General features: G+C 50.2%; 1 protein-coding gene across 2 annotated transcripts in view; it reads left to right on the forward strand.

Annotated features, from left to right (window-relative positions):
• The window catches only part of SLC22A15 (solute carrier family 22 member 15), a 107,735-nt gene that overhangs the window by 83,256 nt on the left and 8,068 nt on the right, over positions 1-16,411 (forward strand). For both annotated transcript variants that reach the window (XM_086950415.1, XM_086950414.1), the window contains one exon: positions 4,123-4,252. In XM_086950415.1, the coding sequence (XP_086806541.1) occupies positions 4,123-4,252 (130 nt within the window). The remainder of the gene's footprint in view (positions 1-4,122; positions 4,253-16,411) is intronic.

Here is a 16,411-nt window from a genome sequence, read left to right on the forward strand (position 1 = left end):
TGTGAGGGTGAGTGAGGGTGTGTGACTTTTCTGGTGTGTGACGGTGCTGAGTGATGGTGTTATGGTGCTGAGTGGTGTGGTGGTGTCCCTGAGTGGTGTGGTGGTGTCCCTGAGTGGTGTGTTGGTGTCCCTGAGTGATGTGGTGGTGTCCCTGATTGATTTTGTGGTGTACATCAGTGATGTGGTGGTGTCCCTGAGTGCTGTGTTGGTGTCCCTGAGTGCTGTGTTGGTGAGAGATACTTTTTAAGGATTGGAGCAAAAGCATGGGTTATCCTTTTCCTCCATTAGATTCAGAGTCTGTTGATGAGGCAGGGAGTGTGTTGAGTGATGGTGGTGACACCATTTTGGATGTCACAGCCATGATTTACAAATGTGTGATGACGATGGTGCAGGAGGAGACATGTTTAATCGGAGCTGACAAAGAGCTTTTAAGAGGTGTAGATGGGGAATAAAAATGAACTTATAAGAGAACAGAGACACAGAATCTTCTTTCTTAGAGGATATCTGGAATTAAGCAGTTGAAGGTATAAGGACAGGCATGGAGAACGTGGGTACCCTGGTGCTTGGGGAGGAATTTGATTCTTCTTGAGGCTTCTGTGGTAAATCTGGTTAATTTTCTCTCTGAGTTGTATAGTAACGGATTGAGTTCTAAGACTGTGACTTGTTATACGTTCACTGTAGTGGCCAGTCATTCTTTGCAGATTGCGAGAAAAGCGGGATTAGGTAAAGGAAGATCCCGGGAGGCCGCAGACAAAATGGCGCCCCGCCATGCAGAACGAGTGCTGAAGTCGAGAGCCCGCGGGCAGAGTACTCAGTGAGATCGGAGGCGTGGAGACGGCGCAATCACAGCAGCGAAGGCGGGCTGCAGGGAGTGCACTGGATGTCTGAGTCCAGAGGTAATAACGGGGGTAGGGATTCCAGATATCCCCAAGACGCGCAAGTATAGGAAGAGCTGAGGAGGTTGTGATGAATGGGAGAACGCGAGTGGTGCTTGAAATGGAGAGGTGTTGCAGGTGAGCTGGAGCAACCACAGGCCTGAGAGAACTCATGGCCCTGCCTGCCACGCTCTGCAGCCCGAAACAGTGCAGGGATCACAAAGAAGGCGCAAGTGAATAACGTAGTCGGAAGAGGAGCCTAGGAGCAGAAATAGAGACTCTGCCGTAGGATAGCAGGAGCTGCAAAGTGCACAGGACGGCGGTGGTGAGGGGCCTTCAGCAGTTCAGGTGGGAGGCGACTCCGCAAGTGGAGGACTGACCTTCATCCGGAGGGATGAGAGGGGGCACAATAGAAGACTGTAGTGCAGCCTGCGGAGGGGGATAGTGGGAAGCGCCCCAGGGCCAACGATTGCAGTCGCATGCTGGTAAAGCATGGAGAACCCCGGAGAAAGAGACTGTGGAGGGGAGTGAGAGGGCCCACGACAAGCTCAAGATACAGACCGGGGAAACGGGTAATGAAGGAGACAATTCAGACACCATACCGGCCAGTGCGAGAATGGACGGAGTGGAGTGTGAAATTGGAGAACGTGATGGTGGGAGACCCAGTGTGAGCCCCAGGCATCAACGGAGGAAGGGCCAGGCTGAGTGGGCTGGACGGGTCCGGAAAACACAGGAGGTTTGAGGGAAGCATCGGGTGGAGCTCCCTGGTGGGACTGAGGAGTGCAGAAAGAGACAGGGGGCTGCCAACCATCCCCCATCCAACGTCCAACCAACAGGGAGGTGAGGCCGTTGGCGAATATGGGCAGGCAGATTACGAGGGAAGCCGGATGGGGGCGGGAAAGCCTGGTGGGAGGCGTGAACGCCGGATGGGGGCGGGAAAGCCTGGTGGGAGGCGTGAATGCGCGAGGGGAGGCAGGCGGATTGGGAGAGAAGCCTGATGGGGGCGGGAGAGCCTGGTGGGTGGGCGTGGAGGCGTGAATGCGCGAGGGGAGGCAGGCGGATTGGGAGAGAAGCCTGATGGGGGCGGGAGAGCCTGGTGGGTGGGTGTGAATAAGGGGAGGACTGGGCTGGGCTTGCATGCGATGCGCGTGCATGTACACGGGCACTGCATGAAAACCGCGGGGCTGAAAGCCCTTTGGTTTGAAGATGTTTTCGCCACATGAATTCTCGCTACGCTTGATGCGCTTGCGCGCATCGATAGGTCGCGAGACCTAAAAAGCACTTTAGTGCATTTTTTTCTTTTGCATGTTACACACACACATGTCCTCTGGACATGTGTGTGCGCAACACCTGTTCAAATGTGCATTTGAGGGGTGCTACAGGGTGTCCTTTGGACACCCCTGGCACCCTTCAAATCGCAATCTTATTTGCGATTAGCAAATTGCTAATCGCAAATAAGGAATACTCCCCATTCATTCCTATGGGCCTTTTGGCCCATAGGAATGAATGGGGAGTTTTTCCTTATTTGCGATTAGCAATTTGCTAATCGCAAATAAGGAATCAGTAGGAATCGCAATAATTTTTGCTAATCCTACATGAATCCCGTTTTGCGAGTCCTTAATAGCGAATCGCTATAATTCGCTACTAGGGCCACGCAAAACGGGAGATTGATGAATATGGCTGATAAAGAGGTTCGAGACTGGAGTTTATTCTTAATGCACATGTAGCCTTCCCGTAAATGAGAGGGGCCAAACAGTCAACAATACAGTTAACAAAGGGGATGTTCAAACACCAACAAGTCATCAGGGGGAAACAATCTGAAGATTGCGACCACATGCAGGAACTTCAGGGCGCACATCTGACATCTCATGGGGGCGAAAATACCACCAAATGATGGTCTACGATGCCCATGATTAAAAAAAACCAAAAAGAGAGACAGAAGACACAATTGTGGACCCAACCACTAGAAAGCGGAATAATGCACAGCATGTCCATCCATTAAACTCTAGAAACTACAAAACTACTCTTTCAGGTAAATAACCATTGCCTTTCCATGAGGAGGGGGTTGCTACTGATTTGCACTAGGAGGGTCTCTGTCTAGAGTGGCACTGTGGCAGAAAAACAGTGGGTTAGAATGCTATCCAGAGGGATTGCTATCCAGAGGGATTGCCAGTGGCTAGACTGCACACATTTCCTCCGACACCTTTTGAATGTTTGTTGTACTGAGATTTCTGCCAATACTTGCAGATTGGAACAGAAAGGCTGTGAAAACTGCACAGATTTAGGATTAGTTTATGGGAAGAACAATGTGTAAGGAAATCAAAAGCATAAATGTAAACAAAGATTACAAGACCGTTTCGGACAGCAAGGTAAATAAATGTAGGTGACTTTACAGTACAAGGAGCCTGAATGTAAGGTGAGGGAAAATCGGAAATCAATGAAGATCTGGACAAGACAGGAAATACTGGAGGCAACAGTATGTGAAAGAGTGATCATGTTTGTGAAATTACAGAAGCAGCGCAGGTCTCAGTAGTACGCGGTAAACATGCTGACCGGGCACGCCCCGGAGTGTAGAGTAAATCTATTTTGAGAACTGTACCTACTGCAAGGTTTCCTGTGCTTTATTGTGGGGTCCTTGCCAAATGTTATGCTGTGTGAGATCCTCGGGCAATGCCCCCTGGTCAGGTCCTGAAATGTTTTCAATAGTTGTTTGGTTATGTGAAATGTGATGTTGGTTACATGTGCAGGATTTTATCCTTCAGGGTGCGGCACAAAACTGTTCCATGTACCCCTTATGAGCTTTAAACATCTGTCATGTTTCTCAGACTAGATCAGCCTTTCCTTTCTAGTTGTGGAAAAAGATTATTTTTTTTAACTTGGTAGAGTTTCTCACTTTCTTAACTCTGGTTTAGAACTTTGCCACATGACCCAGTTTAAATTGAACAAAGATGAGACCCAAAAATATACAATGAATACAAAGTTTTCAAACAATGTGCCACCAGCCCTCCGACTGTCCAAGTTGTATGATTATTTTCGTGAAAAATACCAACGTAATCATCTTTCACACAATGCCAACTGACAAGTTACCTTTGAGTTGTCCTTGTACAGGGCTTTGGCCTCCTGTCTGCTAGTGGGTTGATGTACTGCATAGCACACCTGTGATTTCTACTTTAGGCCCCATCAGTGCCCTAATGTCGGTGATGTGTCTAATGTTGTGTGTATTAACCCATCTCTCTGTCTCCTTCAGGTTCTATCGGTGGCCTTTCCTTCGCGTTAGGAATAGCGCAGTTTGCACTAATGGGATACATCATTCGATCTTGGAGGGCACTTGCGCTCGTAGGAAATGTGCCAGGATCACTTATCCTTCTTCTTTCTGTGTAAGTGGAAGATTCCTGTAGGTCCCTCTTTCCCTCTAGTCTCATCCACACAGAGTGCACCTGAACATATGTTTGGATATAAGTTTAGCTTCTATTTCCTGGTTATGATGTGTGAAACTCCCTAGAATTAACCTATTTTTGTTGTTTGAAAATGGAGGTAATACAGTCTGTCAGTCTAGCATGAACTCATCTTTCTGCTGCCCACAAAAAATCCAGTTCTAAAGATACCCGCGTGTTCCATTGTGTTGACCCACTGAACTATCTTGGGCACCAATTTGAAATCTCCCTGCCTCTGCCAGTTCCCAGAGCCTCCTAAAGGTAAACAGCTCTGTACTCATTGGCTGTGCCTCAGCCTTTAAGTCCTAAGGTTAGCAGCTCTATATATATTTTCCAGTCGCCCGAGCCATCCAGTGCTGGGACTCCGTCTGTGTTTTATGAGCCATACAGTCCAAGAGGTCATAGGCCTGTATACGTTTTCCAATCCAGTGAGCCATGTAGTGCCACCGGTGGCAGGCTTAGTACCCGTGTGCCAGGCATGTGAGCCATGGAATGCCCCAAGTGGTAGGCTCTGTACCCATGTGACAGGCTCATGGGCCTTGCACTGACACTGGTGACAAGCTCTGCTGTCTTGTACCAGGTCCATGAGCAATGGAGGTGATATGCTCCGTATCCACGTTCTAGGCCCAGGAGCCATCCAGTGCTTGAGTTGCAGACTCTGTTTCAACATGACCATTCTCTCAGCCATCCGTTGCCATGTGTGATCTAGTCTGTACCTATTTATGAATCTCTGGAGCCCTCTAGTACTACAGGTGACAGACTCTGTATCCTGTGTGAGTCCCTTGAGCTCTCCAGTACCAGTGGTGAAGACACACGAAAGTAGTCGAGGTGTAAGACTCAATATCCGTTTGGCAGTCCCCTGAATCATCCCGTTCTGTGTCTATATAAAAGTGTGACTCCATTGAGCCCTCCGTTACTAGGAGAGACACACTCTGTAAATGTAAATCCAGTATTTGTAAAGTGCACAGCTACCCGGAGGCATCCCGGCGCGCTCGGGAGGCGTCGGGAAGATTAAGCGAGCTATTGCCCAGAGTCACATGGTGCTGGGCAGACCCCTCCCGCCGGTGCCGGGGATCGAACCGTGATCCCCAGCGTCCGGCGTCAGTCGCCCTGGGCGCTGCTTCACACTTCTTTCCACTCTGGATCCTGTGTGAATCCCTTCAGCTTTCCAGTACCAGTGGTGAAGACTCACGGAAGTAGTCGAGGTGTAAGACTCAATATCCGTTTGGCAGTCCCCTGAATCATCCCGTTCTGTGTCTATATCAAAGTGTGACTCCATGAGCACTCCTTTACTAGGAGTGACACACTCTGATTCATGTGTGAATCCCTTCAGCTCTCCAGTACTACCTGCTGGCTTTGGAACTGAGGACCTAGGTTCGGGTCTTGACGTCGGCTCAACATCCTGTGAATCTGGGTAAATTACTTAATCTCCCCCGCCTCAAAAAATGAAACAAAATGAATGCGACCTTGTGTAATGTAACTGGAGCTTATGTAGAGCGCTCCAATACCTTTTGGTCTTCTTTGCACTATTAAACTGCAAAAAAAGAAGAAAAATATACCATCCCCCACTACGGAACATATTCGTACTGGCATTTTTGAGGGCCGGTCATGTGAGAATTACTCATGGGAGCTGGGCTAAGGCGAATGCATCCTTACAATTCTACACTAAATTCTACAATAAATGCAACCGCAGGTTGCTGTGGTCAGATCAACATAGGATTTGCAACCCCATTCTCCTGTGGGACCATGAAGAATTGCAACAACAAAACGGTGGGAGGGGACCTTGGGGAAGTTTAAAGACCGAGCTCTGGGTACTATACCCGACAGAACCAGTAAACAACAAAGGTACCAGAGGGTCTCAGGTAAATGTGCCCATAAAGAAAGAAAACCAACCAAGAACTCACCCTTGCCCCCAGGTTATGTCACAGAGAGCTCTCCATGGATGAGGAAAAATACCCATCAGTCACCATTCGGATCCGCCCTTCATCATTTGGGATTTTATCCGTACCACCCGTCAGAGATTGTTGGTACTCTCTTAGGAAGTCAACCCGGTGGTAGGGGGTGTCCTCAATTGAGTAAAGAGACAACAGTGTGGTATACCACTCGATGTTGGTGAGTGGTAGAAAAGATGGGACTGGGGTGTGCAGTACAAAAGAAGGTGTGAGAGGAAAAAACCAAGAGAAGTGAGTTTAAAATTGGTTTAGAAAAAGCACCAGACAAAGGTTTATTTCAATTGTGCTTACCATACCAATATTAAAAACAGTGCACCCGCTGACTATCTGTTAATTTGGACAGTCTCAGGTCAAAAATGGTGGACTAGTTTCAGCAATTAAAGGACTAATTTTGTCATTGCTTTCTTCAGGACCAGAGTTAAAATAAATGCTACTACACCAAGTGAAAAAAAGTTACACCCTGGAAACACAAAACAAGTGCATACAGTCACCTGTATGTTCCGGGTGTCCTTACAGTCTGTGAAAATCACTCAACATGTAAGGTCAGCTGGCCTCACCCCACCTGGCAGTGGCTCAGGGGAATATGAAGCACCGCTCTAACCGTCGGTACTCCTGGCCGGCGTCCTGGCCATCTTCCCCAGATGACGGGTGGTACGGATAAAATCCCAAATGATAAAGGGCGGATCCGAATGGTGACTGATGGGTATTTTTCCTCATCCATGGAGAGCTCTCTGTGACATAACCTGGGGGCAAGGGTGAGTTCTTGGTTGGTTTTCTTTCTTTATGGGCACATTTACCTGAGACCCTCTGGTACCTTTGTTGTTTACCATGAAGAATTGACCTGTTCAGCTGCCAGGCCTTCAGTTCTGCTTAGAAAGTAACAGTGGTGGGCGCACTGTAGGATGCAGTGCCGAGGCTCTCCTGAGCCATTGACTACACCCGTCGAAGACCGCATCAAAGAAATATATTCTGATAGAGAAATAGGATGCAGAGTCCAGAATGTTTGTCGGCAAATGGATCCAGTTCCAAAGACGGTCTTTCTCCAGAGCCCCAGTGAAGAACGTTGTTAGTGGAGAAAATACCAATCCTTTGGCTCACAGTGAACCCCTCTCAGCATTCGTACCCCCTCTGCTGGACTTGGCCCTTTTGGCAGGTTCCCCCCTAAAACCTTTTGCCTTTTCTGTGACCTGATGTTAGTAGTTTTTGGCCTCTGCGCACTTTAGCATTGTGGCCCAGTGTAAAGTGTGTGTGCGCTCTGAATGTGTGTTGGGAGTTTGGCCTGCCCTCCCATAGGAATGCATGTTGGATATGTGTGTCCCTGGTAATTCCTGGTATGAGAGGAGATGATACATCACCCATCATGCAGTGGTCAAGCAGATGATACAACTCCTACCATGCAGTGGTCCCGCAGATGATACATCTCCTACCATGCAGTGGTCCCGCACATGATACATTTCCCACCATGCAGTGGTCCAGCAGATGATACATCTCCTACCATGCAGTGGTCCCGCAGATGATACATCTCCTACCATGCAGTGGTCCAACAGATGATACATTTCCCACCATGCAGTGGTCCCACAGATGATACATCTCCTACCATGCAGTGGTCCAGCAGATGATACATCTCCTACCATGCAGTGGTCCCGCAGATGATACATCCCCTACCATGCAGTGGTCGCACAGATGATACATCTCCCACCATGCAGTGGTCCCGCAGATGATACATCATCTACCATGCAGTGGTCCCGCAGATGATACATTTCCCACCATGCAGTGGTCCCACAGATGATACATCACCTACCATGCAGTGGTCCTGCAGATGATACATCACCTACCATGCAGTGGTCCTGCAGATGATACATCTCCTACCATGCAGTGGTCCCGCAGATGATACATCTCCTACCATGCAGTGGTCCAGCAGATGATACATCACCTACCATGCAGTGGTCCTGCAGATGATACATCACCTACCATGCAGTGGTCCAGCAGATGATACATCTCCTACCATGCAGTGGTCCCGCAGATGATACATCTCCTACCATGCAGTGGTCCAGCAGAGGATACATCTCCTACCATGCAGTGGTCCTGCAGATGATACATCACCTACCATGCAGTGGTCCAGCAGATGATACATCTCCTACCATGCAGTGGTCCCGCAGATGATACATCTCCTACCATGCAGTGGTCCCGCAGATGATACATCTCCTACCATGCAGTGGTCCCGCAGATGATACATCTCCTACCATGCAGTGGTCCCGCAGATGATACATCTCCTACAATGCAGTGGTCCCGCAGATGATACATCTCCTACCATGCAGTGGTCCCGCAGATGATACATCTCCTACCATGCAGTGGTCGCACAGATGATACATCTCCCACCATGCAGTGGTCCCGCAGATGATACATCTCCTACCATGCAGTGGTCCAACAGATGATACATTTCCCACCATGCAGTGGTCCCACAGATGATACATCTCCTGCCATGCAGTGGTCCCGCAGATGATACATTTCCCACCATGTAGTGGTCCAGCAGATAATACATCTCCTACCATGCAGTGGTCCAGCAGATAATACATCTCCTACCATGCAGTGGTCCAGCAGATGATACATCTCCTACCAAGCAGTGGTTCCGCAGATGATACATCTCCTACCATGCAGTGGTCCCACAGATGATACATCTCCTACCATGCAGTGGTCCTGCAGATGATACATCACCTACCATGCAGTGGTCCAACAGATGATACATTTCCCACCATGCAGTGGTCCCACAGATGATACATCTCCTGCCATGCAGTGGTCCCGCAGATGATACATTTCCAACCATGTAGTGGTCCAGCAGATGATACATCCCCTACCATGCAGTGGTCGCACAGATGATACATCTCCCACCATGCAGTGGTCCCGCAGATGATACATCTCCTACCATGCAGTGGTCCCGCAGATGATGCATTTCCCACCATGCAGTGGTCCCACAGATGATACATCACCTACCATGCAGTGGTCCTGCAGATGATACATCACCTACCATGCAGTGGTCCTGCAGATGATACATCTCCTACCATGCAGTGGTCCCGCAGATGATACATCTCCTACCATGCAGTGGTCCAGCAGATGATACATCACCTACCATGCAGTGGTCCTGCAGATGATACATCACCTACCATGCGGTGGTCCAGCAGATGATACATCTCCTACCATGCAGTGGTCCCGCAGATGATACATCTCCTACCATGCAGTGGTCCAGCAGAGGATACATCTCCTACCATGCAGTGGTCCTGCAGATGATACATCACCTACCATGCAGTGGTCCAGCAGATGATACATCTCCTACCATGCAGTGGTCCCGCAGATGATACATCTCCTACCATGCAGTGGTCCCGCAGATGATACATCTCCTACCATGCAGTGGTCCCGCAGATGATACATCTCCTACAATGCAGTGGTCCCGCAGATGATACATCTCCTACCATGCAGTGGTCCCGCAGATGATACATCTCCTACCATGCAGTGGTCGCACAGATGATACATCTCCCACCATGCAGTGGTCCCGCAGATGATACATCTCCTACCATGCAGTGGTCCAACAGATGATACATTTCCCACCATGCAGTGGTCCCACAGATGATACATCTCCTGCCATGCAGTGGTCCCGCAGATGATACATTTCCCACCATGTAGTGGTCCAGCAGATGATACATCTCCTACCATGCAGTGGTCCAGCAGATAATACATCTCCTACCATGCAGTGGTCCAGCAGATGATACATCTCCTACCATGCAGTGGTCCAACAGATGATACATCTCCCACCATGCAGTGGTCCCACAGATGATACATCACCTACCATGCAGTGGTCCCGCAGATGATGCATCTCCTACAATGCAGTGGTCCCGCAGATGATACATCTCCCACCATGCAGTGGTCCCACAGATGATACATCACCTACCATGCAGTGGTCCAACAGATGATACATCACCTACCATGCAGTGGTCCCGCAGATGATACATCTCCCACCATGCAGTGGTCCCACAGATGATACATCACCTACCATGCAGTGGTCCCGCAGATGATACATCACCTACCATGCAGTGGTCCCGCAGATGATACATCCCCTACCATGCAGTGGTCCAGCAGATGATACATCTCCTACCATGCAGTGGTCCCGCAGATGATACATTTCCCACCATGCAGTGGTCCCACAGATGATACATCTCCCACCATGCAGTGGTCCAACAGATGATACATCTCCCACCATGCAGTGGTCCCACAGATGATACATCACCTACCATGCAGTGGTCCCGCAGATGATACATCTCCCACCATGCAGTGGTCCCACAGATGATACATCTCCTACCATGCAGTGGTCCAACAGATGATACATCTCCTACCATGCAGTGGTCCAGCAGATGATACATCCCCTACCATGCAGTGGTCCCGCAGATGATACATCTCCTACCATGCAGTGGTCCCACAGATGATACATCACCTACCATGCAGTGGTCCCGCAGATGATACATCACCTACCATGCAGTGGTCCCGCAGATGATACATCTCCTACCATGCAGTGGTCCCACAGATGATACATCACCTACCATGCAGTGGTCCCGCAGATGATACATCCCCTACCATGCAGTGGTCCCGCAGATGATACATCCCCTACCATGCAGTGGTCCCGCAGATGATACATCCCCTACCATGCAGTGGTCCCGCAGATGATACATCCCCTACCATGCAGTGGTCCCGCAGATGATACATCCCCTACCATGCAGTGGTCCCGCAGATGATACATTTCCCACCATGCAGTGGTCCCACAGATGATACATCTCCCACCATGCAGTGGTCCAACAGATGATACATCTCCTACCATGCAGTGGTCCCACAGATGATACATCACCTACCATGCAGTGGTCCCACAGATGATACATCACCTACCATGCAGTGGTCCCGCAGATGATACATCTCCTACCATGCAGTGGTCCCACAGATGATACATCTCCTACCATGCAGTGGTCCCGCAGATGATACATCCCCTACCATGCAGTGGTCCCGCAGATGATACATCCCCTACCATGCAGTGGTCCCGCAGATGATACATCCCCTACCATGCAGTGGCCCCGCAGATGATACATCTTCTACCATGCAGTGGTCCCGCAGACGATCCATCTCCTACCATGCAGTGGTCCCACAGATGATACATCTCCTACCATGCAGTGGTCCCACAGATGATACATCTCCTACCATGCAGTGGTCCCGCAGATGATACATCCCCTACCATGCAGTGGTCCCGCAGATGATACATCTCCTACCATGCAGTGGTCCCGCAGATGATACATCCCCTACCATGCAGTGGTCCCGCAGATGATACATCTCCCACCATGCAGTGGTCCCACAGATGATACATCTCCTACCATGCAGTGGTCCCGCAGATGATACATCTCCTACCATGCAGTGGTCCCACAGATGATACATCTCCTACCATGCAGTGGTCCCGCAGATGATACATCCCCTACCATGCAGTGGTCCCGCAGATGATACATCACCTACCATGCAGTGGTCCAGCAGATGATACATCCCCTACCATGCAGTGGTCCAGCAGATGATACATCTCCCACCATGCAGTGGTCCCACAGATGATACATCACCTACCATGCAGTGGTCCCACAGATCATACATCTCCTACCATGCAGTGGTCCCGCAGGTGATGCATCCCCTACCATGCAGTGGTCCCACAGATGATACATCACCTACCATGCAGTGGTCCCGCAGATGATACATCTCCCACCATGCAGTGGTCCCACAGATGATACATCACCTACCATGCAGTGGTCCCGCAGATGATACATCTCCCACCATGCAGTGGTCCCGCAGATGATACATCTCCTACCATGCAGTGGTCCCGCAGGTGATGCATCTTCTACCATGCAGTGGTCCCACAGATGATACATCTCCTACCATGCAGTGGTCCCGCAGATGATACATCTCCTACCATGCAGTGGTCCCACAGATGATACATCTCCTACCATGCAGTGGTCCTGCAGATGATACATCTCCTACCATGCAGTGGTCCCGCAGATGATACATCTCCTACCATGCAGTGGTCCCACAGATGATACATCACCTACCATGCAGTGGTCCCGCAGATGATACATCTCCCACCATGCAGTGGTCCCGCAGATGATACATCTCCCACCATGCAGTGGTCCCACAGATGATACATCTCCCACCATGCAGTGGTCCCACAGATGATACATCTCCTACCATGCAGTGGTCCAGCAGATGATACATCACCTACCATGCAGTGGTCCCACAGACGATACATCTCCTACCATACAGTGGTCCCGCAGATGATACATCATCTACCATGCAGTGGTCCCGCAGATGATACATCTCCCACCATGCAGTGGTCCCACAGATGATACATCTCCTACCATGCAGTGGTCCCGCAGATGATACATCTCCTACCATGCAGTGGTCCCGCAGATGATACATCTCCTACCATGCAGTGGTCCAGCAGATGATACATCTCCCACCATGCAGTGGTCCCACAGATGATACATCACCTACCATGCAGTGGTCCAGCAGATGATACATCTCCTACCATGCAGTGGTCCCGCAGATGATACATCTCCCACCATGCAGTGGTCCCGCAGATGATGCATCTCCTACCATGCAGTGGTCCCGCAGATGATACATCTCCCACCATGCAGTGGTCCCACAGATGATACATCTCCCACCATGCAGTGGTCCCACAGATGATGCATCTCCTACCATGCAGTGGTCCCGCAGATGATACATCTCCTACCATGCAGTGGTCCCACAGATGATACATCACCTACCATGCAGTGGTCCAGCAGAGGATACATCTCCTACCATGCAGTGGTCCCGCAGATGATACATCTCCCACCATGCAGTGGTCCCACAGATGATACATCACCTACCATGCAGTGGTCCAGCAGATGATACATCTCCTACCATGCAGTGGTCCCGCAGATGATACATCTCCTACCATGCAGTGGTCCCACAGACGATACATCTCCTACCATGCAGTGGTCTCGCAGATGATACATCTCCTACCATGCAGTGGTCCCGCAGGTGATGCATCCCCTACCATGCAGTGGTCCCGCAGACAATACATCTCCTACCATACAGTGGTCCAGCAGATGATACATCTCCTACCATGCAGTGGTCCAGCAGATGATACATCTCCTACCATGCAGTGGTCCCACAGATGATACATCTCCTACCATGCAGTGGTCCAGCAGATGATACATCACCTACCATGCAGTGGTCCCACAGACGATACATCTCCTACCATACAGTGGTCCCGCAGATGATACATCATCTACCATGCAGTGGTCCCGCAGATGATACATCTCCCACCATGCAGTGGTCCCACAGATGATACATCACCTACCATGCAGTGGTCCCGCAGATGATACATCTCCTACCATGCAGTGGTCCCGCAGATGATACATCTCCCACCATGCAGTGGTCCCACAGATGATACATCACCTACCATGCAGTGGTCCAGCAGATGATACATCTCCTACCATGCAGTGGTCCCGCAGATGATACATCTCCTACCATGCAGTGGTCCCACAGACGATACATCTCCTACCATGCAGTGGTCCCGCAGATGATACATCTCCTACCATGCAGTGGTCCCACAGACGATACATCTCCTACCATGCAGTGGTCTCGCAGATGATACATCTCCTACCATGCAGTGGTCCAGCAGATGATACATCTCCTACCATGCAGTGGTCCCGCAGATGATACATCTCCCACCATGCAGTGGTCCCGCAGGTGATACATCTCCTACCATGCAGTGGTCCCGCAGATGATACATCTCCTACCATGCAGTGGTCCCGCAGATGATACATCTCCTACCATGCAGTGGTCCCGCAGACAATACATCTCCTACCATGCAGTGGTCCCGCAGATGATACATCTCCTACCATGCAGTGGTCCCGCAGATGATACATCCCCTACCATGCAGTGGTCCCGCAGACAATACATCTCCTACCATGCAGTGGTCCCGCAGATGATACATTTCCCACCATGCAGTGGTCCCGCAGATGATACATCACCTACCATGCAGTGGTCCCGCAGACAATACATCTCCTACCATGCAGTGGTCCCGCAGACAATACATCTCCTACCATGCAGTGGTCCAGCAGATGATACATCTCCTACCATGCAGTGGTCCCGCAGATGATACATCTCCCACCATGCAGTGGTCCCACAGATGATACATCTCCTACCATGCAGTGGTCCAACAGATGATACATCTCCTACCATGCAGTGGTCCAGCAGATGATACATCCCCTACCATGCAGTGGTCCCGCAGATGATACATCTCCTACCATGCAGTGGTCCCACAGATGATACATCACCTACCATGCAGTGGTCCCGCAGATGATACATCTCCTACCATGCAGTGGTCCCGCAGATGATACATCTCCTACCATGCAGTGGTCCCACAGATGATACATCTCCTACCATGCAGTGGTCCCGCAGATGATACATCTCCTACCATGCAGTGGTCCCACAGACGATACATCTCCTACCATGCAGTGGTCCCGCAGATGATACATCTCCTACCATGCAGTGGTCCAGCAGATGATACATCTCCTACCATGCAGTGGTCCAGCAGATGATACATCTCCTACCATGCAGTGGTCCCACAGACGATACATCTCCTACCATGCAGTGGTCCCACAGACGATACATCTCCTACCATGCAGTGGTCCCGCAGATGATACATCTTCTACCATGCAGTGGTCTCGCAGATGATACATCTCCTACCATGCAGTGGTCCCGCAGGTGATGCATCCCCTACCATGCAGTGGTCCAGCATGCGTCAGACCATCAGTCAAACCCCACGCAGTGCAGAAAGAGGAGGACTGTCTCACCAAAGCACACTTCGATATATAGCGATCTGTACTGTACCTGCCAATGCTCCAAAGCATGTTGAAATGCTCCAATGAAAATGTTAAAGGCCCCCCAGTCAAGACCAGGATGGTCACACTGCGACAAAAAAGTATAAAGATGTGCCAGTGGAACCCCTTATTAGGGGCCATATGTCACCTGATTCACGTGTGGCCCGTTAGGCAGTAAAAAGGGCTTTCACCCAGGTCCAGGGGACACCACACCCCTTACAAAAAAGAAAGCGCATCAATGCTGGTGGGGTAGCTGTGGGTTCTACCACTCAGTGACTCATAACCAACACGTTCAGACTTCTGGCACAATATGGCGGGTACCACTGGAGGGCGATGGAGCAGCTAACAACACACTCTACAGAGGCTCACGGAAAGTGAGGAAAGTATATCATCCTGGACGGTAAAACCTTTCCTAAAACCAATGACTGGTGTTTACTGATGCCTGGCACCTTACTCTGCCTTCTTACAAACTAACACCAGGCGTGCCTGGCTGAGGGCATCCACATTCTTACCAGAAGTCCAGCAACTCCTCCAAAGAGTGCTTTTTGATGGAGACCACCTTTTCTTCGCCCTCAGTTGCCCTCAATGCTAGAAAATATCAAAAAGGTCATGACACAGCCAAAGCAACAGAGGGACTTCAAATCCAAGCAGGGTTTCGGCGGCAACGAGGGAGAGCTGGAGCCAGTTCAGACACCATTTCACCACAGCCTCAAACAGCCACTGTAGGCCTTTCACGAGGGCCTCGCAAACAAACCTTCTGCCTGCGGAGGCTTTTGGTGCAACAGGCGTGGTAAGGCCAATGGTTCCCAAAACAATAGCGTCTCTGCTTCAAATCTGTGATCATCCACACATTCCTGGGAATCACACTGCACCTGTCAGAGGATTTAGAAGGTTGAATGCCTCCCCATTGGAAGAGAATAACCTTGAACAAGTGGGAGGTTTCTATTGTTGCCCAAGGCTACTACCTGGAGCTTCAAACCACGTTTTCAAAATCCCACCGTGCCACCAAAGCATCATTCAAGGCCATCAAAGGTTGCTGCAAGAGAGAGTGATGTCAGACCTGCAAAGAGGAGCAACAGAACCAGTCCCACCACAGCAGCATGGACACAGCTTTACTCCCTCTACTTTCTCATCCCTATGACCGATGGCTCCCCAAGGCCAAAACTCGGCTCTGCCACTAGTATATCATTTCAGAACACTTAGAATGACAG

Source organism: Lissotriton vulgaris, unplaced genomic scaffold (genome assembly GCF_964263255.1).
Source record: "Lissotriton vulgaris unplaced genomic scaffold, aLisVul1.2 SCAFFOLD_2637, whole genome shotgun sequence".
In the NCBI taxonomy this organism is placed as follows: Eukaryota; Metazoa; Chordata; class Amphibia; order Caudata; family Salamandridae; genus Lissotriton; species Lissotriton vulgaris.